Raw genomic sequence first — 21,904 nt, 5'->3', positions numbered from 1 at the left:
CTTTTCCATCCTTCCAGATGACGACGCCTCGCTGGTGACCGGGGTGCTGACGCGGGACGCCCTGTTCGACGGCACGATCGTGACGAGCCTCGAGCAGTACTATATCGAGCCGGCCGCCCGGTACGAGCCGGACCTGCTGGAGCGGCACGGCATCCACACTGTGATCTACAAACTCAGCGACGTCCGGATCCGGCAGGACCACCACGGTCACGACGACGACGACCACCCTCACCACCACATTCAAGAGGAAGAGGGTGGTTCCAGCGGGAAGAATCAATTCAATCAAAAGTCTGATGGTAGTGGTAGCAACAGCAACAGTAGTAGTATTAGTAGCAACGTTAGCAGCACCGGCGGTAGCAATAGCAAGAGTATTAGTGATAGCGGAAGTGACCGAACGCGGGGCGGTGATAGGTTAAGTAGCCAAAGTGCGAGTGCGGATAGTGGGAACGAGTTTGCGGCAAGTGAGGGTGGTGGGGTGCGACGGAAGCGGAGCAACCGAAAGAGCGACATCAAGCGGAGGAAACGATGGCTGCCGGAAGAGGTAAGATGCTGACAGCATTCGAGACAAAAAGTGACAGAATTTGACAGATTTGAAGGCATTTGAAAGAATTGATAGACATTTACAGAATTGACAGATTATGACATTAAATATCAAAGAATTATTAGAACATCTTTTTTTCATAACATTATTTTTATTAGGTCCTTTTCGGTACTGGGCCCTGGTTATGACCGAGTCGGTTTTTGTAATTACATTTTTCTTAAAATAAATATAATTGAGAACAAAATCAACAATCAAACAAATCTGGGAATCTTGAAATACACTAATCATCATTAAAGTCGTTCGTGACTGATAATACCATTTAGTTCAGGATTTACTTGGTACCTTGTTCAAGGTAAAAGCCTTTGAATCCACTTCAATTGGATTTACCCTCTTTAAATACAGAATCAATAGCTCCGATTGCATCCATTACAAACCTCCACTCGAATGAAAGCCAACAGACGAAAACTAATAAAAGCTCACTCCAAACGCATCCCCGATAATGTAATTGCACCCAAAATTTCCCCCCAAAAGGGGCACAACCCTCTTCTCAATCTGCCAACCGAAGCGGCAATGAGGCACTCTTTTTACAGGCTTCCAAGTCCCACTCGTTTGCTCAAAATAGCAAAAAGGACTTCAATGAGCATTTGCCTCCCCCGCCCCCCAACTCCCTCTTCAAGATTCCCTCATTGAAGTAGGGAGCAGAGCCCGAAATGAGCACGAGTTGAAAGCACTTCCATTGCCTGTTTGCCATTTCTATACAGTAATGCAATCTCGAAAATGGGGAAATTATTGTACTCTGTTTTCTTCGGTTTCGTCTCAGTGAGCGCCTGCATTGCTGCAATATCAAGGCATCTAATCCTTCCTGGTTATGGCTCCGTTCTGGGGATTCTGATACGGTTCTACAGGAGAGGATCCAACTTGCCAAATGATGCCGTTTCATAGAAATGACGATACCCGGATACCCGGAAGATGTAAATACCAGAGACGATCTATTCTTGGAAAGCTTTCGTTATAATCTTCTTTAGCACAGTGTTTTGATCTTTCTGTTCAGAAATCCAGGTGGAACGAACTTTGCTTGCATAAAGACGAATCCATGAAAACGAATAAATTCTAAGCTATCTTGTACAATGCAAACCGAAGCAGTAGAAACCATCGAAAAACAGTTGGTGCATATATCAACTTAACTTGCACCCTTTTAAGTCATCAAGGAATAGAGTTCCTTAACATTAGATAGACTATTCTTGATATTGTGATCTCTGGAGCAGATTGCAAAATGGAAAATGTCACTCCATGAACTTTTGCGAAGAACTTGTTCAAAAATTTGTGGTAGAGCAAATTCCTCCAGGTGTGAACCCAGACGACGGCAAACTTTCCAGCAAAAGTTGTCATTGTCCGAACTGACAAAAAAATAACTTTCAAGGGAAAAACAAGCAACACCTACTTTTAAAACTTTTTTAAACATTTAAGAGAAGGCAAATCGAAAAATCTGCGAAATTTTGCATTCACATTTTTTTCCCTCACTGGTCGTTTTCCGCCATTTTACCACAACAAACGTTTTTTTAGGGGGGAAAAGGGAGGGGAGGAATTCTCAAGTTGGAAAAAGTTTTGTTTTTTTCTCACCCAGACTTGTGGTGCCTAAATTATGTACAAACAAACCGTAAAATATAAAATAACAGCCTCGAGAGCGGCACCAGTTGTTTCATATCTACGCGAAAGAGTAGTGGACAGAAATGTTTCAACTTGCTACAGGAATAAATTGTTTGAAATTTTTATTTTGTTGTATATTTCTACACATTTTTTTATATTTGAACAGAGATTTTTCACTGGTATTTTTAAACTTTTTCATTTTTTCAAGCAACAGTTTAAAAATTGAGAATAGTGGTCTCGATAACAATTGGGTCCTAAAATGAAGCTTAGATTGCTGATATTATTGTTTACAGCGATAAAGCTTATTTTTCTGAGTACAATGTCCCTTTGTACGACCACAAAGAGTTTAAAATGGATTTTAAATCAATTTTGAAAAATTAACCTCGCGGTCCTTCTTGACAGAAAAGCTCCTACTTGACAGCTCGTTCCAATGGGACCATAGTTGATCCATCGAAAAAATGTTGTATTGTCAAAAAAAAATTGCATTAAAATGAAAAAAAGTGATTAGAAATGGTTTTTAATCGTGTTTTTTACCGTTGCACATAAAAATTTACATAGGGCTTTAGTACCCAATTGATGGATGATGAAAACTGTGCAACCAAGGAGCCCAAATGCTCTCGAATAGGATAAGTAATATTGCAAAAATCAACTCAAAAATAGTTTTGAAGAGATTGGAAATTTTAAAAGAAACAACCTTATTGGGTTTGTCATTTGAATTTGAATATTTCAGATCTAAGGATCAATTCCTGTTCCTGATAATTTTGGTGTTTTTTTCTTATTGATTATTATTAAACTATTCTCAATTTTTTTTAAGAGTTTTCGAACTAATGCAGGCTTAAAATCGGCGTTTTTTTATTATTTCATTTTTCGGTGTAATGCCTTCCAAATTCGAACAGGTGCAAACAGTCAGCCAAACAACACCGGAAAGCTGCTGAAATTTCCCGCTTGCACAAGCTACGGATTTCGACCGAGTTTGAAAACGCAAAACTTTTCTCCTCCCCGTGGATTGGTGGTCGTTTGCAACTCTGTTATTCTAACCAAGGAGAGTAGACAAGAAAGAAAAAAAACCTCCGTGGGAAATAGAACCCACCGGCATCAAATTTTCGTCGGGATTCGAGAAGACTAGTTTGGTTGGCTTTGGGGTTTTTTTTATCGAGGGAGGAAAAAGAAACTTTTCAGCTGTGACTCGGTCGTGAAGGCAGGGTTGTTTGATTTTTAGATAAAATAAATAAAAGAAAGTTAAACTTTAAATTTTAACTTATAATCATTTAAAAATTTAACATTGTTTGCAACTTTGCATGCCAATTTTTTTGTTCATAAAATAATTTCCAAAACCTCTATGTTTAATGGGACCACTCTGTAACTCAAAGTTTCACGTGTGCACCCCAAGCTCGGGGTAAAAAATGTTGCATAAAATATAGAGTGAAAATTGGGATTAGTTGTAACACACACCACATGCCCCCACCTTAACCCCACCAATTTCGTTTTGGCCAGAGCCCGGCACCCTGTGGTTCCTTTCTCTCTGCTGAAGTGAAGAGCGTCTGGATGCTGAAAAAGTTGGTCCGTTTTCTATTCCAGGCCGGGCTGGGAAATGGAACTAATTTCACAACTGGCGCAAATAATCGCGGTTCTGGTGTGAGTGTGTGTGTGTTTGTTCCCCACTGGGAAAGGGATTTGGCAGAAATCACTTACGTAAGCAAACGTAATCCTAGTGATGAGTATTCTTAACTTGCAGGTGTACATTTTGGAAGTATTCTGGGTTGGATAGTTGGAAACATTTTCAGTTGATTTTGGATCAAGAGCTTTTGTCTTCGACGGAACAAACAATACATGTTGGTTCTAAGATTAGATATAATCCTTTTTAAAACAAGGGATTAGCTATAATCTAAATGAGCAATAATTGGGTCAGTTCTAAGCTTTTTGATGCTTTTTTTAATTGAAAAGCTGATATTTCTTCTATACCTCATAAGCTTTTCCATTATTTTCAGAGCTCCCAGATAAAACAAACAAAGCCATTCGAGCGAACTAGCTCCCTTTGGACCAAGCTCCAATCATCGCAAAAGCCAATTAATTAGTTCAATTACACTTACTTTTTTGCTCTCTTGCACATCCCACCCTGTGCAGAGGCTTGCTGACTATGCTGATCGATAACGAATCAATTAGACTTCCTATTGACCACCACGGTAATGCCGAGTGCTATCCAGATTTTTAAGCGAAGATGGCGTTCGAATGGTGAACGCCCGAAATGTCAAAATCACGCAGTGGTACCAACATTACGAAACAAGTGTGACACTGCATGACAGCCATATCATTTTTCTAATGTTTGTGCTACTGCGCAAACACTCAGCCAAAAAAAGATATATCAGCCATAAGGATGCCATATAGATTTTTTCCATAAGCGAACCTTATAGATTTTATTGGATCTTTGAATGATTTACTTTCCATATGCAAATCTTATGAATTTGATGTATGAGCGATTTTTGCTTTCATAAGAAAAACTTATGAATATGATAAACACACATTATTTGGTTTATATAGTTATCTTTTGAATGTGATTTTTTTTGTTGTTGTTTAAATTAAAACTAAATTAATGAATGCACAATGCACATATACATATATTTATTTATTTCACCAAAATGACATTAATATGTCATTGGCAGAAAAAGTATCACTTTGATCATTTCGCTGGAAGGGCCGGATCAATGTCGACGCGATCCTTCAGCTTGCTAAGCAGGTTCACCTTGGTCATGCTAGCGAATCTTCTTGATCGTTTGCTTTTCCAGATCCAGGGCTTCGCATCCTTCGCACAGGTCAATCAGCACCGCCGAGTACATCACGGCGAATTCCTTCTCGGCTTTCGAATGGATTTCGATCGGCTCCAGCTGCTGCCTGCCGGCCTCGACCAGGGTCAACTTGAACTTCTTTTGCTTCTAGTCGATCAGCATCGTGATGAAGGTACCCGGTTTCCGGCACGACTCGTTCGCCCGATCCGGTCGATTTCGTACGAGATTACCACGTCGATGTCGTCAATACTGCAACCCAAAGTGTCCGTACAGATGATGCTGGAAGAGGAAGTTGCTTACATCGTTCATATTAAAAAGTATCTCAAAACAACTCACCCATTGACCTTTCTCAACGCGAACCGACACAGCACGCTCATCCTTGCCTGAAGACTCAACGAAGATGACCACTCCTCGATGAACAGCAAGGTGCCGAAAATTTTGTGCAGCACAAACGACAACCGATGCGAGCCGTCGATCGAGTTGTCGCTGCTGCCGTTTGTTGTTTTGGAGTTTTGGGCAATGACCAGATCGAGCCGATACGACTAAACGAGGCATAGTTTTTGGGCAGCTGCGGCAGAGAAAACATTTACTTAACCTGTGAAACAAATTTATATCAAAACAAAACGCAATAACTAAAAATTTTGTTAAAAACCTGGAATCTGTTGAAGGCCGCTCCTTCACTTGTTCAATGTTGTCCGCCATACTACATTCTGGTTCATAAGGTTGGGCATATGACATTTTCACATAAATAATATTATTGAATGCCATAAGCCCACCATATAAATTGAATAAGATTTTGAATAGTCATAATTTAAACTTATGGAATTCAAAAACGATTAACTTTTCACAGTTTATAGGGTACGCCATATGAATTTTAATAGATATTTTGGCTGAGTGTGGATAAAATGTAGAAATGCCAAACGTACACGCTGAAAAGAACTCGACCAGACTAAAAAAAAAAATTACCAAATTTTCGTGCTGATCAGAGCTTATCTTCCTTTGCAGATGCAGGAAACTCGAGGGGCTCCATCGCTTCCGCTAGATCTCGAGGTTCCATACAACGATGATTTCAGCCTGACGCGCAACCATAACCTCAACCTTAACTTTAAGGATCGCATCATCACGCGAACCAGTCTGGCCAACAATAATAACAACAACAACAACAACAACAATGGTGCCGGAATTCCGGGAACCACCGGTCAAACGGTAAACCGAAACATCAACTCGAACTTGCAGGACCGGTTCCACCCGCCGACGCCGATGAACAACCGCAAGAATCACTTCCTGATCAACACGTACAACCCGAACGGCGATCCGAACCAGCGGATCATAACCCGCAACCGGAACATCATCGGAAACGTGTACGACGCGAACCAGAACAACGGTTCCAACCCGAACCACAAAACGCACGTCGAAATCATCACCAAGAACGGGTCCACCAAGAAGAACATCATCGTGAACCAGTACGATCCGGACGTGACCATCAGCGGAGGAACGGGCGGAAACGTCAACCTGAACGTGCGCAACGAGCTGAACGAGCAGAAGCACTCGTTCGCGAACTCGCTGTACGACCGGAAGAGCACGTGCATGCTGTACCTGCAGGCGGACCACACGTTCTTCACCAAAATGGGCTCGGACGAGGCCAGCATCGATGCCATCACGCGGCACGTGCAGCGGGCGAACATGATCTACGAGAAGACTGGTGAGTTTTTTTTGACAGCTGCCGTGAAATGACACTTCATGGCATGACGCCATTATGGCAACCTGCCATAATGTCTTCCGACAGCCATTCGCAGGTCATCAAACCTTACCCTAATCCGATCGATGACTCAACTTGCATAACTTGTTCACAATGTTCCCACAGTTTCACAATGTATAATTTTGACATATTGAAGCAAATCCTTCCGCAGCTGGCAGCTGCTTTGGTTGCCGCCTCTCTAGCTTGCATTTCACATCCAGTTAAATTAACTTATGAATAATTCTTGCCCCTAATGAAGCCGAGCATATTTCGCGCGAGTCGTCGCCGGGATCAGCAATTCGCCATCATCAACTCCTAGCGCAAACACAATGCAATCCATCCTCTTTCCGTTGTTTGCCGGGTAGATTGTGCAGGGGTTAGTCCTGAAATCGACAACTGCGACGCAGCTAGTCTTCATCGCTTGCCATTCGTGAGTATGGCTTAATCCCGGCACTTAATTGTTAAAGACAAGCCATAATTCACCAGCGCGCGCGGTTGCGGGTACGGTGCAAACCTAACCTCAATTTGAAAACACGGTCCGCCACGGGAATCAATATGTCTATTCCCGTACTGCAGAATTCTGCAATTCTGCTCAAAAATGGCAGCAGAGCGTTCCCGTACTTTTCTGCAACAAAAGTAACTTTTTTCTCAGGCAGAACTTCTGCAGTGAGAGAGGTAGAAGTTGCAGCAAAACCGTTCCCGTACTTTTCTGCAAGCTCTCTCTTCTCTTTCTTGTTGAGAAGTTACTGCAATTTGGTGTGATGGATGTTGAGTACACGCTTACATAAAATTCACAAGTTGGGTGAAATCAAGCATAGTTGTAATAAAAAATGATTTTAGGGTACTTTTTTTATGTCTGGTTTTATTGAGAACGATTTTTTTTTCTATGTTAACGATTTCAAGCTTAGTTCATTCATGTAAATGATCAAGCGATTTTTTTAGTGTTAATATAATAATATTTGAAAAAAATTGATAACTTGATAGGCACGGCACCCCAACAAAAACAATGTACTATAAAATCAAATTGTTTTTAAAAACTTTTAAAAGACACATTTCTTTTGAGTTTAATAATTTCAAACAAATATTTTTTTTTTAACAGCCTAAATAAATATTTGTTAAGGAATAATCTTTGATCTTCAATTGTTTTTGAATATATCTCTGAATATAATAAATATGTGTGTTAAAATAATAGGTAAATTTAATTGGAAAGCTACCAATTTGTATTCTTATATGAACCAAAAATAATGTTGTAATTTTGTCGAAATTCTGAAACTCTGAAATTCTTAAATTATTAAATTCTTAAATTCTTAAATCTTGAATTCAAGAACTTTTAATTTCTTCTTCATCTTGAAGGCTAGTATGCAGATCGGAAGGAAAGGGATCAAGAAACAGCTTTACGAACAGCAGAACAAAGGAGAGGGAGCGATTTCTTGGGGCTTTTCTTCACCCTCTCTGACTTGCTTGCGCTGCCGCTGCTGCCCATTTGATTTTTTTTCTTGACCGGTTCCTTCCGAAGTGCGTATACCGCTTGAATCATAAAAAGTACACATTTTTTTGGAGTCATATTTTAGATTAGAAACTCAAATTTAGAGGATTTAGAGATTGGAAATTTTGACTGTTTCTATTTTATTTATATTTGAGCTTTAAAATTTTCGATTTATGTTTTTGAATTTAACTTATTTTTGAAATTATTATTTCTTTAATTTTCTATCTTATTATTTTTACTAAAGCTTTTGAATTTTTAGTGTTCTGAACTCATAAATACTCAAACTTTTGTTTTTTTTTCCACTTTATTTTTTTTCATTTTGAATTGTTAAAATATTTTTTTTTTTATTTTAAACATTTTGAAATAATTAGTTTTTAATTATTTCCAATTTGTAAGCTTTGAATTTGAGATTTTTTTTTCTGATATAATTATTTGCATTTGTGCGTGTCAAATTTAATTTTTTTAAGTTTCTCAATTTGAAAAAAATAGTTTTATATATGAGTAATTCTCGCTGAAAGTGGACCACTATTTACACAAGGTGCTCAAAAATCAAATGCAATGTACTTTTCCAATAGCCCCCACCAAGTTATGAACGAAACCATGTTTGGTTGGTTGAATTTGTCCTCACCTCGGTGCCACGAAGCTAAAACATTTTTTTTTAATTGGTTATTTTTTGACTTAGGCGCGCCTACAAAATTGCTAATAACTTTGCAAAACTTCAACGAACCCTTGATGTTTAGGGGTGTTTTGGAAAGGAAATGAGCAGAGCTTTCGAATGCACTTGTCAGAAAAATACCGTTCCATACATTTTTTAGCCACTAAACACCAATGTATTTTTAAAAGTCATTTTTGAAGGCCGGCGCCCCGCTTTATCGAAAAACTGACAAATCCATTCGAAAGCTGAGACGATTTCACATAAAGGACCAATAAATCTAAGGTGTATGTTCCTCCTATCTTTTTTAATCTAATTTTGATTCTGCGAGCACAGCGCTCCGTTCGCATTTCGGGCACCCAAAATGTTGCAATTTGCTTGCCCCATTTCAAGGTTATGTCAAAAAATAAAGGTGCTCACTTTTTAAATGATAGTTTATTGTCGCCGCGGCACTAAACCGAATTGAGCGAGTTTCACTCTCGCGACGCTTTTCTGTCGCGAAATAACTGTCAAGCATGTTTGGGCTGTTTTGAATCAGTGTGTTAGCTTTTTTGTTTTGATTGCTTGGTTTTGCTTGAGTCGTTGAGAAAATCGTGGAGTTCTACGTGGATTTATGATGAATTGAGACAATTGGGTACTAAAGCCCTATGTCAATTTTTATGTACAACGGTAAAAAACACGATTAAAAAACAATTCTGATCACTTTTTTTCATTTTAATGCAAAAAAAAATATTGACAAGACAACATTTTTTCGATGGATCAACTATGGTCCCCTTGGAACGAGCTGTCAAGTAGGAGCTTTTCTGTCAAGAAGGACCGCGAGGATAATTTTTCAAAATTGATTTAAAAATCAATTTTAAACTCTTTGTGGTCGTACAAAGGGTCATTGTACTCAGAAAAATAAGCTTTATCGCTGTAAACAATAATATCAGCAATCTAAGCTTCATTTTAGGACCCAATTATGTTTAATCAGTGATTAAAATCATATGCTCCGGTGCATCAGGGGTTCAAACTAGCATCCGAACTGTTTTCGTTAGGTCATGAGATGATTTTCAGTTTGTTCCCAGCTTCAGGAGGAGACACAGAATATCAAGAATTTTGGTCACAATCTTGGGCTGGGTTGCTATATGGCCTCAAAAAAATGACCGAGTGACCGTCAATCTGGTCCGTTAGTCCCATCACGAGTTAGTTATGATGATCCGGTTGCTGATTTGGGGGGCTCAAGAAAATATAAAATTTGGATTGACCTTTTGAAACCCGAGCTCGGCGTCATCAGCCTTTTCAGGCTGGACTTGATGGAATTATCCATCAAATTCACATCCATGGATCGATTTCTAGCAGAACTTTGAGGTCGGTTCCTTGATCCTTCTTGGTCGCGGCGCTAGTCTCTTCGCAACTCCACTCGCGAAATTTCAGTTTGGTGCCGCGGCGAAATCTTGTTTTGGTTTCGAATGTGACATTTGAGATACACTAAAAAAAGAAACAACCCAAAATTGCTTCGCGAGATGAAACACACTCGCGCTGTTATTTCGATTTATTTCCGAAATCACAATATTGTCCAAGGATCCAAATGCACTTTCGTTAATTGACCAATATTTATGTTTTAGGGTTCTTCCAGGCAATTTAATGTCGAAAAATTGTTTTTGTTTTACTTTTTTTTTGTAAAATGCTCACTTACAATTGGGTGGACTTTTTTTCAGTAGAACTTACGAATGTAGCATGTAGGAAATTCTCTACGAACATTTTTCTTTAAAAAAAACGTAATTTCGATACTCCAGTGCCAAGATATTTTAGTTTTAGTGAGAAAAAAAGTGCCAATTTTACAAATTTCTCGGAATCAACAACAACGGCCTATTATTTACATGCGGCATATGTTTTGGAGGCCAAAGTATGGTTGCTTATAGTTATTTTGGTCGCTGAATTCGGATCTGGATTCAAATTTCAGATTAACAGTGAACCGTGATATTTTAGCCACGCTCAAATATTATTTGCGTGTATTCCCCATAGCCACTTAGGAATCGGCAGCCGAAGCCGCTAACCACCGCGCCACGAGGCCTCTTAAAACAATCAGTAGTTGAAAAAAAAAACAATCTCCATAAAAAAAATCCGTGAGTAAAATATCAATTAAAGGTGAGCGAAATTTGAAATATGACCGAATTCACTAGCGATTAAAATTACAGCATATTACCGCAAATAACTTTTGGGCGTGGCTCCAAATTTAACTGTTAATCTGAAATTTGATTCCAGATCCGAATTCAGCGACCAAAATAACTATAAGCAACCATACTTTGGCCTCCAAAACATATGCCGCATGTAAATAATAGGCCGTTGTTGTTGATTCCGAGAAATTTGTAAAATTGGCACTTTTTTTTCTCACTAAAACTAAAATATCTTGGTACTGGAGTATCGAAATTACGTTTTTTTAAAGAAAAATGTTCGTAGAGAATTTCCTACATGCTACATTCATTAGTTCTACTGAAAAAAGTCCACCCAATTGTAAGTGAGCATTTTACAAAAAAAAAGTAAAACAAAAACAATTTTTCGACATTAAATTGCCTGGAAGAACCCTAAAACATAAATTTTGGTCAATTAACGAAAGTGCATTTGGATCCTTGGACAATAAACTATCATTTAAAAAGTGAGCACCTTTATTTTTTGACAAAACCTTGAAATGGGGCAAGCAAATTGCAACATTTTGGGTGCCCGAAATGCGAACGGAGCGCTGTGCTCGCAGAATCAAAATTAGATTAAAAAAGATAGGAGGAACATACACCTTAGATTTATTGGTCCTTTATGTGAAATCGTCTCAGCTTTCGAATGGATTTGTCAGTTTTTCGATAAAGCGTGGCGCCGGCCTTCAAAAATGACTTTTAAAAATACATTGGTGTTTAGTGGCTAAAAAATGTATGGAACGGTATTTTTCTGACAAGTGCATTCGAAAGCTCTGCTCATTTCCTTTCCAAAACACCCCTAAACATCAAGGGTTCGTTGAAGTTTTGCAAAGTTATTAGCAATTTTGTAGGCGCGCCTAAGTCAAAAAATAACCAATTAAAAAAAATGTTTTAGCTTCGTGGCACCGAGGTGAGGACAAATTCAACCAACCAAACATGGTTTCGTTCATAACTTGGTGGGGGCTATTGGAAAAGTACATTGCATTTGATTTTTGAGCACCTTGTGTAAATAGTGGTCCACTTTCAGCGAGAATTACTCATATGTTTAATTATGGATTGATGTTTAAATTTTTTTGAGTTTGTGTTTTTTTTTAATTTGTCAATTTTGCTGCATCACAATTGTTCTTTCATGTGACATAAAGTCATAATTTATTTATGTTATCCCGAACAATCGTTTGAATGATTCTGCTTTTAAAACATGTATTTATGGTCCCTTCTATATAATACCTTTGTTTGTCTTTTTTTATCATATTTATTAAACGTACCTGCCACTCTCATTTGTAAAATTGTCTACCTAATATACTAATTTTGAGTTGTTTCTAATATATAATTCCTACCTTATCATAATTAATTTCTAATTACTCAATAAATAACATATCCTTGATTAAAAAAAAAATGTGCTACATTAAACAATAATGTCCCCGTTCTAAAGGTAAAAAGAAGTTTTTTTTACTTTTTTGTCATCCATTTTTTTAAATATTTTGAAATAAATAAAAACTTTAATACCCAATTTGAGTAAATCCACTTAACTGTGTACAATATTGCAGAAAAAGTACTGGAACGCGCTACCCAGGCAAAAGTTTTGCCGCTTCTCTCCTTGCAGAACTTCTGCAAAAGAGAGAGATGAAGAGAGCGTGCTGAAAAGTACGGGAACGTGCTGCAAAAAAGTGACTTATGCTGGCTGCAGAATTCTGCAGAAGCTGCAGAAATTCTGCAATTCTGCAAGTACGGGAATAGACCTAATATGTGCGTTGTTTTGGCCTCGAGTGGCAGTGCATGTGGATGACGATGACGTACGGTTTGCTGGAACCACAGAATGGATGCAAAACATGTTTCAAAGAGGGGGCGCTCGTCTAAGGTGATGTGTTCCAAGGTGGTGGATTTGAGGTGTACTCAAAGTTTGATGATGAATTTCTTATAGGAATACCATCTGAGCTTTTTGAATTCTTAGTTTGATTCAGACAATTTTAAGCTGAATTTCGCTTTGATTTTACCTAAATTATACCTTCTTGATAATGTTTATGCGCAAGTATTAAAAGAGGACGCCGCGACAAACAGGAGTCATTACGACGCCGCCCCCGTCTGCTGATGACAATCGGAAGGAACACGCACACACACTTCATGGGACACGCAGTGGAGGTGCATGCTGGCAGTGCTGCCAGCCTAATTTAATAGAATCGAGTCTAAATAACTTCAGATAGTTGATGTTTTAAGTCCCTGCAGGTGTCATCGTACCATGGTTGTCGTTATTTTGAAAATCTATGGTATTTTGGGTTCTTAACGCTTCCAGCACTGCTTTAATCATATGCTGTTAATGCCAAACAACAATAATCGGTTTCCTGCTCTTTGTTAGCCACGGCCCTCGCCATCTCACTCTCTCCATGCTGCAACAGCACCTGTTGTACCACAATAAACACAAGACAATCGACAGCAAACCAGCCTTATAGTCCCACATGTAGTTTGATGAAGTTCCGGTCATGCCCTACCCCTACCATTTCTACCACAAAAACAAAGCATACCAGCTTTGGCGCTCTTCCTCTTGCTCCCCAAGACCACTGATGACCAGCAGCAGTTGCAGGCAGTGCATTATGGAAGCATTAATCAATAAATCTATAAAACAAGGGCCCGTGGTCCGCTGTTTCGCTAACCGGAAACCTCTGTCCGACGGACCCAGCAGACCATCCTGGGCGTCCATGTCGGCGGTGGCTCCAAAAACCACTAACTACACGTGTCAGGCCCCGTGGACAACATCTGTCCACATCCCAGTCCTACACTGCTGCTTTGAAAACTCCCTCGTGTCGTGACATCATAATTTATAACCGGCCGGCCAGGACCGGGCACGGTGCATTAGCTAATGGCCTAGGTGGTGGAAGGGGGTTTTGCAGAAGTTGTACGATACGTTCAACAGCTGACCTCGGCCGGAAGACTTCATAACTTGCAGGCTCAGGCAGCTGTCAAATGTACACGTCAAATGATTTTTGACAATTTTTTTCAAATCGTTTTCAAAAAGTAGAAAAAAAAAAATCATAGCTAAATCTAAACCGAAATCGCTAGGTCAAAAACTGAACTGAACAGAATTTCTAATCTGAGTGGTCCAGTGAACTTGCCACTGATGCTGTCGCCGCTGGCACTTTGTCCGAGTCCGACAGCAGGCCAGAGTTCTCTTTTTCGATCGACATCGAGTGTTTGTTTGTGTGCATGTGGAACGGAAAACAAGGTCTTAATTGGAAAAACAAACTTTTTTTCATTTTGCAGCTTGAGAGGGAGATTGGTAATTGGAAAACTCTCAAATTGAAATGCCAGGTGAAGAACCCTTCAAATTGTATTAAAAATTTATTCTTAAATGAATAAAAAAACATAATTGAAGTAAAGCCTGCTAATATTAATTTAATTTGAGCCAAGTTGCTGGAATATAAATACAAAACATATTCGACATATATCAGCCTGTCCTTAAGTTTATCAAATTCCACATATTTCCTCCACTTCACCACATCCAAAACCCCTTCCACAGCCCGCAAAAGCTCCTAATGAAATCGAATTCTTTCCCGGAAGCATCTCTAATCCAATTTGTCCCCCTCGTTACGAGGAGGTAAAAATGTACCCGAGAAAATTGTGACTTTACTACCAACCCAGCACATCACAATTTCGCACTAGACCGCAACCAATTTGTGCCAGGACTCGCTGGCCAAATATGAACTAGTTTCTTTGCTTTATTAGTTTCTAATGCTCAATTGAGACAGTGTGGAAGAAATCAAACGGCCAGCCCTACTGTGTCGCGTTCACTGCTTCGATTAATACTTGGAAAATCAAACATAAATCATATTTCAACAATAAAAGTTCAAAAAATCGTACTAAAGATCTCACTTTACCTCACATTACGCTCACGCAACAACAAACTAAAAGCGAGTAGGGGAAATTCTCGTATGTTTGGCAGGTTTTGCACTCGCTCCTAACTCCATCCAATTTGCTGATTTTCACTATTTAAACAACTAATTTTGCAAAACTTTTGATAGAAACTTGCTTGCTCACTTCTTATTGAGCTATTTATCAGTTGATTTCAGTTGAAATCGCTTTTAATTAGCTTTAATTGAATGTCAAAGTTCTGACCTGCCAACATTAGAGGCACGCTGGAATTAGATGCTGTCCCCCTAGTTTTTTTTATCGCCACGGAAAACATCAAAATTCGGCCGCAGGGCCCTTCTCCTGATAAGACTCGCCACCCTCCACGAGGGTTGCCCAAGGCTATCCGGAAGCAGGAAACGACCCCAGCAGCGTATGGGCAGCAAATCCGATTTGCTACACGATTCTCGTGAACCCCCAGAAGGGGGAGGCCCTGAAAATGATCCTTGATTTCCTGAATGGTCGAGGGGTCGGTTTATGAGGGACGATTCGCAGATAAAGCGCCAGGAAGTGGGATTAAATCGAAGGGGCTACCCGCTCTCAATTTAATGCGTCAAGTGGTGCCCCCAAAAATTCCGGAAGGGAAAATGGTGTGGCGAGAGATATAAAAAAAAAGATGATGACCGGGCTGGGAAATATGTTGTGATCGAGCCGGAATGAAGGGATTTTGAGAAGAAATGCTTTATTAACTATACTTTTGGCAAAAAGCTATTTTTAACAGTGTAGCCAATTGTGTTTGAGTTTACTGTGCACGCTTAAATGAAACTACTGGTAATCTATTTTGGTTTATTCAGAATACTTCGTCAAATTGAAGATTGATTGAAATTTGAAAAATATTTGAAATGCAATCAGCAATTCAAAACTCAAAAAGAATAAACCAGACAACAGTTGTCGACTCTCCATTGGGTGAACCTCAGACAAACAGTCGTAAACTATTGAAAATTGTTTAAGAAAAAAAACATAATCAATTTCTAGTTTAGTTATCTAGTTGTAAGAGCGCGTACAACATGAAGTTTTCTGGTTTAAAAACTGTGCAAACCTTTATTAATGTGTTAAATTTCTGTTTATTCAATTGATCAATACAACCTTTGATTGTCTGTGGTTGAACCAACCGTGCTTGTTGTTTGTTTACCAATTGGGTCCTTAAATTAAGCTTAAATTTGTGATGTTATTGTTCACAGCGATAAAGCTTTTTTTTCTGCATACAATGACCCTTTGCTCGACCGCAAAGATTTAAAATGAATTTTCAATTCATTTTTTTAAATTAACTTCGCGGCCCTTCTTGACAGAAAAGGTCCTACTTGACAGCTCGTTCCAAGGAGACCATAGTTGATCCATCGAAAAAATGTTGTCTTGTGAATAATTTTTTTGCATTAAAATGAAAAAAACTGATCAGAAATGGTTTTTAATCGTGTTTTTTACCGATTTACATAAAATTTACAAAGTGCTTAGGACCCAATTATTGCGTTGACTTCGTCCCGAGTGATGATGCTCGGTGATGCAATTTGATTTATTCTATTTGGCACACCGTTTTGCATTTCCATTCCCGGTGTTGCTGGAAGAGATTTTTTTTGCACTCATGTCGGGATTTAATCTGCGTGCAGCAGAGATATGCACCTGATGGGATTGGATTGATTGGGAATTAATTTTGTTTTGTTCGGATGGCTGTTGCTTGAATTCAATCAAAGAATTTAAGCAGAATCAAATTTTGATGATTGAATGAGTTAAATTTCTGGGATACTCCGAAAAGTAGATATGATATACACAGAAAAAAAAATCATGGTAATATTACATCGGGGAAGGGGTACATCTTTTACGTCAGAAAAAAGGTGTAAAGTTACCTCTGGAAATGTGTAATTTTACCTCTTTTCTGGTGTAATGTCACTTTTTCAGTCTAAATTGAGGTAAAACTACATCATAAAAGAGGTAATATTCAACCTTCCAAAATTACAGCTTCCAAATTTACATTATTTTTTACTGTGTACACAGTACAATTTTTTGTAAATTTCGAAACTGTTATTTCGGAAGGTTGAATTTTACCTCTTTTAAGATATAATTTTACCCCAATTTAGACTGAAAAAGTGACATTACACCAGAAAAGTGGTAAAATTACACATTTTCAGAGGTTAAATTACACATATTTTCTGACATAATAGATGTACCCCTTCCCAGATGTAATATTACCAATATTTTTATTTACTGTGTAAAATAAGACCCCATTAATTCTCTATGGTGATTGAGAAATTTAAAATCGAAGATGGTGTTGATAAAATATTTTAAATTACATTTGGTAATGCGACAGGCAACCAACCACCGCAGAACTCGTATCCTGAGAAACCTTCGATCAATCGAGTCTGGACTTTATTCAAAATGGTGGTTTTAGTTTCAATTCACATTTAAAAAAAAAAGTAACATTCTTTTTAGGTTTACATTTTTTTAAAGTGTTGCCTTACACAGCTAAAAAAGTAGTAATCCAGCTGCGTGTAAAAGGCCTGGGTGTAAAATAAATATTGCATTATTTTATGCAATTTTATGTGATTTTACACCCTGAAACATGTAGCCCATCAGTATGGGAAACCTACTTGACTGAAATGTCAAGCTCATATACATGCGTTTATCCTTACAGCTCTTCATTGGTCTGATGGCCGAGTGGGCTAAGGCGCCAGTCCTTACTGTTGGTGCTGGGTTTGAATCCCGCCGGTTGCAACTTTTTTTTTGTGTTTGCAAAAATTGTACATGCAGTGTGTAATATTAAGTGTTTATTTTGACGAAGGTGATGTGCATGCTTTGGCATGCGATTTTACCATCGGATTTTTTGCTGTGTAGATTTCTACAAAGTTTGAAGTTTGAAAACGATGAAAAGCATGAAAGCGTTATTTGTTTCATAATTTTTATTCATTTTTAACAAATGTCGATACTTGCCAGTGACTTTCTACGTTACACACATGTCACGTTTGCTTTGCAGTGAACACGTGTACCGCTGAATTTCCAACTTCAATGGTATAAAGAATCAAACAAATATCCCTTTATCTACGGTCCTTTCGAACGCTCGCTCACTCACAATCACTTATCATGCTCGTTGCCTCTTTCACTCGTGAAATCTTCAAAGACATCATTTCCCTGTGTCTACTCAAGCAATACACGATCGTTTGTTCCATTATCCCGATTTGTGTAAGGAGAAAATTCGTTTATCCTTCGACCCTCGTGATTGTGTTCTTTTGTACGATTGAAAAAAGGGCCTCCTCACCCACTCACTCACTCACAAGTGATTCGTTTGTTGTTGGTGAAGCGTGAAAATCATCCTGAAACTTTTTTTCCACGGTGTGATGTTAAAGATTGGTAAATGCATTTGATTTTCGAAATTCCTAAAAAAAAATGATTACACTGTCTTGAAAACTAAAGAATAACAAGAATTACGAAAATATTCTCTATATCAAAATCGCAGAAAATTCAAAACAAAACAAAAACATCAATCACAGTCTTGCAGAGAACAATAAAAACAGCAAAAAGCCATAACAATTCCTTTCGCTTTGATCCTTTCGGCAAGAAAATTAATGCCCCCCGTTTTCACATGGCTGATTAGCAATCACACCAGTGGAATCAATTCAAAGCTGGGGGAAAAAATCTTCAAATCTCTCCAACGAAAAGAAAAAAAATCTGATTCAGTGGGGAATATCCGCTCGAAATCCCCGGGATCGACTTCCGTTCCGTTTGGATTTTCCTCGTTTGGACTCTTTTTCTTTCGCTATCACTTTTCGATGAAGAAGCTTAGATTGGCAGACAAAAAAAGCGGCAGTGAAAAACGGCACCAAGAGCGATAATGAGCAATTGCTCCTTCCGGTGGAAGAAATCGGATTCAGCGACGCGCGAAGCGCATCGTCGGATTTGATACGGTGGCGAGAAGCACGGAAAGAATTGTCGTTTGAATTATTAATTTTGACATCATGACATGGCGCAGAATGACAAGTCAACTAATGAATTATAATTGGAATAAACGAAAATGCTTGAAAAAATAAAATGCCAGTTTAAGTCATAATTTGGAAGGATCGAAACCTTGAAACAAAAAAAAATCTGTCTGTGGTTTTTAAATAGGTTGACTACTCCGGCAACTCAGGTTACTCAGAAATGTTTCCAAGAATGAATATTTCATGCCATCAAGTGAGCATGGAAAAGGCTAACTTGAGTGCGAAATAAAATCAATCAAACGCTTCACTTATTATGTGCATTAACCTCTTGACTTTCATCGTTAGTAACTCAGATTTTTCAAAAGTTTATTTTCAAAACTACGCGCCTCAACTATTCACAAAAAAAATTATTGACATATGTTCAATATTTCGAAAGTAATTTTGTAACTTTTTTCCCTTTATCTCCTTATTGGTTCTCCATACCAAAAAAAAAAACGAAACTATTGGCACTACGCCCCCCGGGGCATGGCCTTCCTCTAACGTGGGATTTCTGCTCCAGCGCCTCTGACGAGACAGGAGAAACCGGGACCGACGTTTTACTTCACCATCCGATAGAAGCTCAGTGGATAAGGCGGGAATCGAACCCGCGTCTCATAGCATCATCGGGATCGGCAGCCGAAGCCGCTACCCCTGCGCCACGAGACCCACCATACCGAGTTCTCCATACCAGTAAACTCTTATTCTTATGAATTTTTGAATTAGATAGCTGTTAGGTGAGGTAATTTTATCTCTGCTGTTTTTTTCTTCAAGCAGCCCAGGGGACCATCCATAAACCACGTGTACACTTTTTTGGAAATCTCAACCCCCCCCCCCCCCCATCGTGGACAATTTCCTATGAAAAGAAATATCATTTCCTTGGCAAAAGTTCTGTAGTTTTTTAAAGGACCAATAAGCAAAATTTTATTCTTTGCTTTTTTGGTATTTTTGAATACCCCTGACTAAAGGCGGTATCAAAAACACCCAAAAAGCAAAACAATGTTTTTTTGTTTATTGGATCTTCAAAAAAAACTCCAGATTTGCTTAAACCTACACCCAGAACTGGGCATCGGCATACGAGAGGATAAAGAGCACGATTCGGTAGTAAAATGGTACTGTGTGCGGACGGAGAGGATAAATCCCGAAATTACCGAGAGTACTTTACTTATGGGTTCATCTTCGAAAAGTTCATCCATAAAAAAAAGTACCGGTACCGAGACTCGAACCCAAGACCTTCGGCATATTGAACCGTGCCTTTGCCGTATGGGCCACCATCGTTCGGTGACTAAGTGGCGGTCATTTGTTCATATAAGCCATCCAATAGGATGAACTGTTCCAATGAACGAATGAACACTTGAGAGGACTATACTCGCAAAATAGCACTTTTCTCATATTTCTTTTCGTGAGACTATCGTTCTTTAACTTTGGGTGTAGAGAATTGTTCAAATGCTTCAAATCAGTCTAATTTTTTTTTTTTTTTTCAATAAAATATAGTTTATTTGTTGGTATACTTAAAAATAAGAACGAATTTGATAACCTAATTTGGATATCCTAAAAATTCAAAAATAAACACTTTTCTCTTCTGGGTTGCTGTTTCCGTTGATGATGGTGTTGTACTGGTCGATCCTGGTCACTTGTTGAATCGTCCGGGGTTCAATGTTGAGTTCGTCCGAGGGGATGGGGGTTTGCCCCTTTTGCGTCCTCTTCCAGGGGTCTCAGGAGCCCGGGGGGTTGTCCCTATTCCACTCCTCCAAAGACTTGTGGTTAGGGGGGCCCCGGGTCTCCCGAGCGCCTCCGTGGATCCTTCGTTGGGGTGTCGGTACCAGGCGCCCCGGAGGAGCCGGAGGGTGTTCCCTGTTCCACTTTTCTTGTAGCTTGTGGTCAGGGGGGCCCCGGGACCTCCGGGCGCGACAGTGGTTACACTTTCAGATCAGGCTCAGCTCAAACTCTAAGACAGCTACATCAATAGCAGTTGTTGCGCATTTGTCAACAAAGACGATGTAGTTAATGAATGCTTTGAGCAGTTTTGCTCTTCTTTCAACTTCGATTCCAGCCAGAACAGGTCTAAAGAGCTCGTCAAATGAAAACTGGCGTCTTCTTCCACCGATCGTCGTCAGCCGTCGCTGTGCATGCGCCCAAGCAGCTGCCACTCAGTGTCAGTGTTTCTTCGGTCACCGCACAGTGCTGGCAGTTCGGCCCGTCTGCACGCTGGATCACGTGCATCAGCCGACGGTGCTCCGTCTTTTCGTTGACCAGCAAATACAGCGCGCTGCGTTCGCCGGAAGTTAGTCGCCGGGACGAAATGTTTGTCCAGATCCGCTTCCAGTTCAGGTTCGGCTGCTTCGTTTCGACCCTGGGCCGCTCTGTTCCGTTCAGGAAGTGCTGGTGGATTCGATCGCTGGAGGGGAAGTTTTGGATGTAGGCGGGGAGCAAAGGCGTTTGCTCACAAAGGAGTTTTAGGCAGGGAAGGCTTGTCGGGGGAGGAATAGCTCGGTCGAGGAAGGATTTGTAGTAGGGAAGGGAGTCGATCTCTTGGAGGTGGCGATTGATACAAAGTGCTTTGCATTTTATCGCCGGTAAATGCAGCTTCAGCCCGCCGTCTTCACGGCGTCGCGCCAGCTGCTGCATCAGTATGCGTGCTGGGAGGCCCCGACACAGGTACGTCCCCATCGTTGCTGTCAGCTTCGCCACGTGCACCTGGTACGGTGGAAGAGTTGACGCCAAGTACCACACCTTGGATGTGATAAAAGTGTTCAGCAGAATCACCTTCTGCTGGAGTGTTAGGTTGCGCATCGAGTGCATCCAGATAAGTTGCGCCACCTTAGTCACCTGCGCGTCCCAGTTCAGCTTAATCATCAGTCGTATCGAGTTGGCGAAAAAGATACCAAGCACTTTTACCTTCTCGACCGTTTGCAACCAGGGAACGACCAGCGGTCTCCCTTCGACGTGCCCCACGTCAATCGCAACAGTTTTTTGTCGGTTCAGGCGCGCGCCCGCGGCAATTTCGAAACGATCAAATAGTTGATTGATTGCCTCGATCGTATC

The 21,904-nt window shown here is 39.7% G+C and overlaps 2 protein-coding genes across 2 annotated transcripts in view; one reads left to right on the top strand and one right to left on the bottom strand.

Moving 5' to 3' along the window:
* Positions 1-21,904, top strand: part of LOC120424630 (uncharacterized) — a 237,581-nt gene that overhangs the window by 122,216 nt on the left and 93,461 nt on the right. Inside the window, exons 5-6 of the mRNA XM_039588796.2 lie at positions 18-541; positions 5,977-6,673. Coding sequence (XP_039444730.1) covers positions 18-541; positions 5,977-6,673 — 1,221 coding nt within the window. The remainder of the gene's footprint in view (positions 1-17; positions 542-5,976; positions 6,674-21,904) is intronic.
* LOC120424632 (probable ATP-dependent RNA helicase Dbp73D) lies at positions 4,854-5,822 on the bottom strand. The gene is made up of 2 exons (XM_039588798.2): positions 5,308-5,822; positions 4,854-5,250 (listed from the first exon to the last, which is right to left on the bottom strand). Exons 1-2 carry the CDS (start codon positions 5,346-5,348, stop codon positions 5,127-5,129), a joined length of 165 nt encoding a protein of 54 aa, XP_039444732.1. The 5' UTR covers positions 5,349-5,822; the 3' UTR covers positions 4,854-5,126.

This window comes from Culex pipiens, chromosome 1 (assembly GCF_016801865.2).
Source record: "Culex pipiens pallens isolate TS chromosome 1, TS_CPP_V2, whole genome shotgun sequence".
NCBI classification, from domain to species: Eukaryota; Metazoa; Arthropoda; class Insecta; order Diptera; family Culicidae; genus Culex; species Culex pipiens.
Note: the sequence above shows the minus strand (reverse complement) of the source record. Positions and strands in the feature narration are given on the sequence as shown.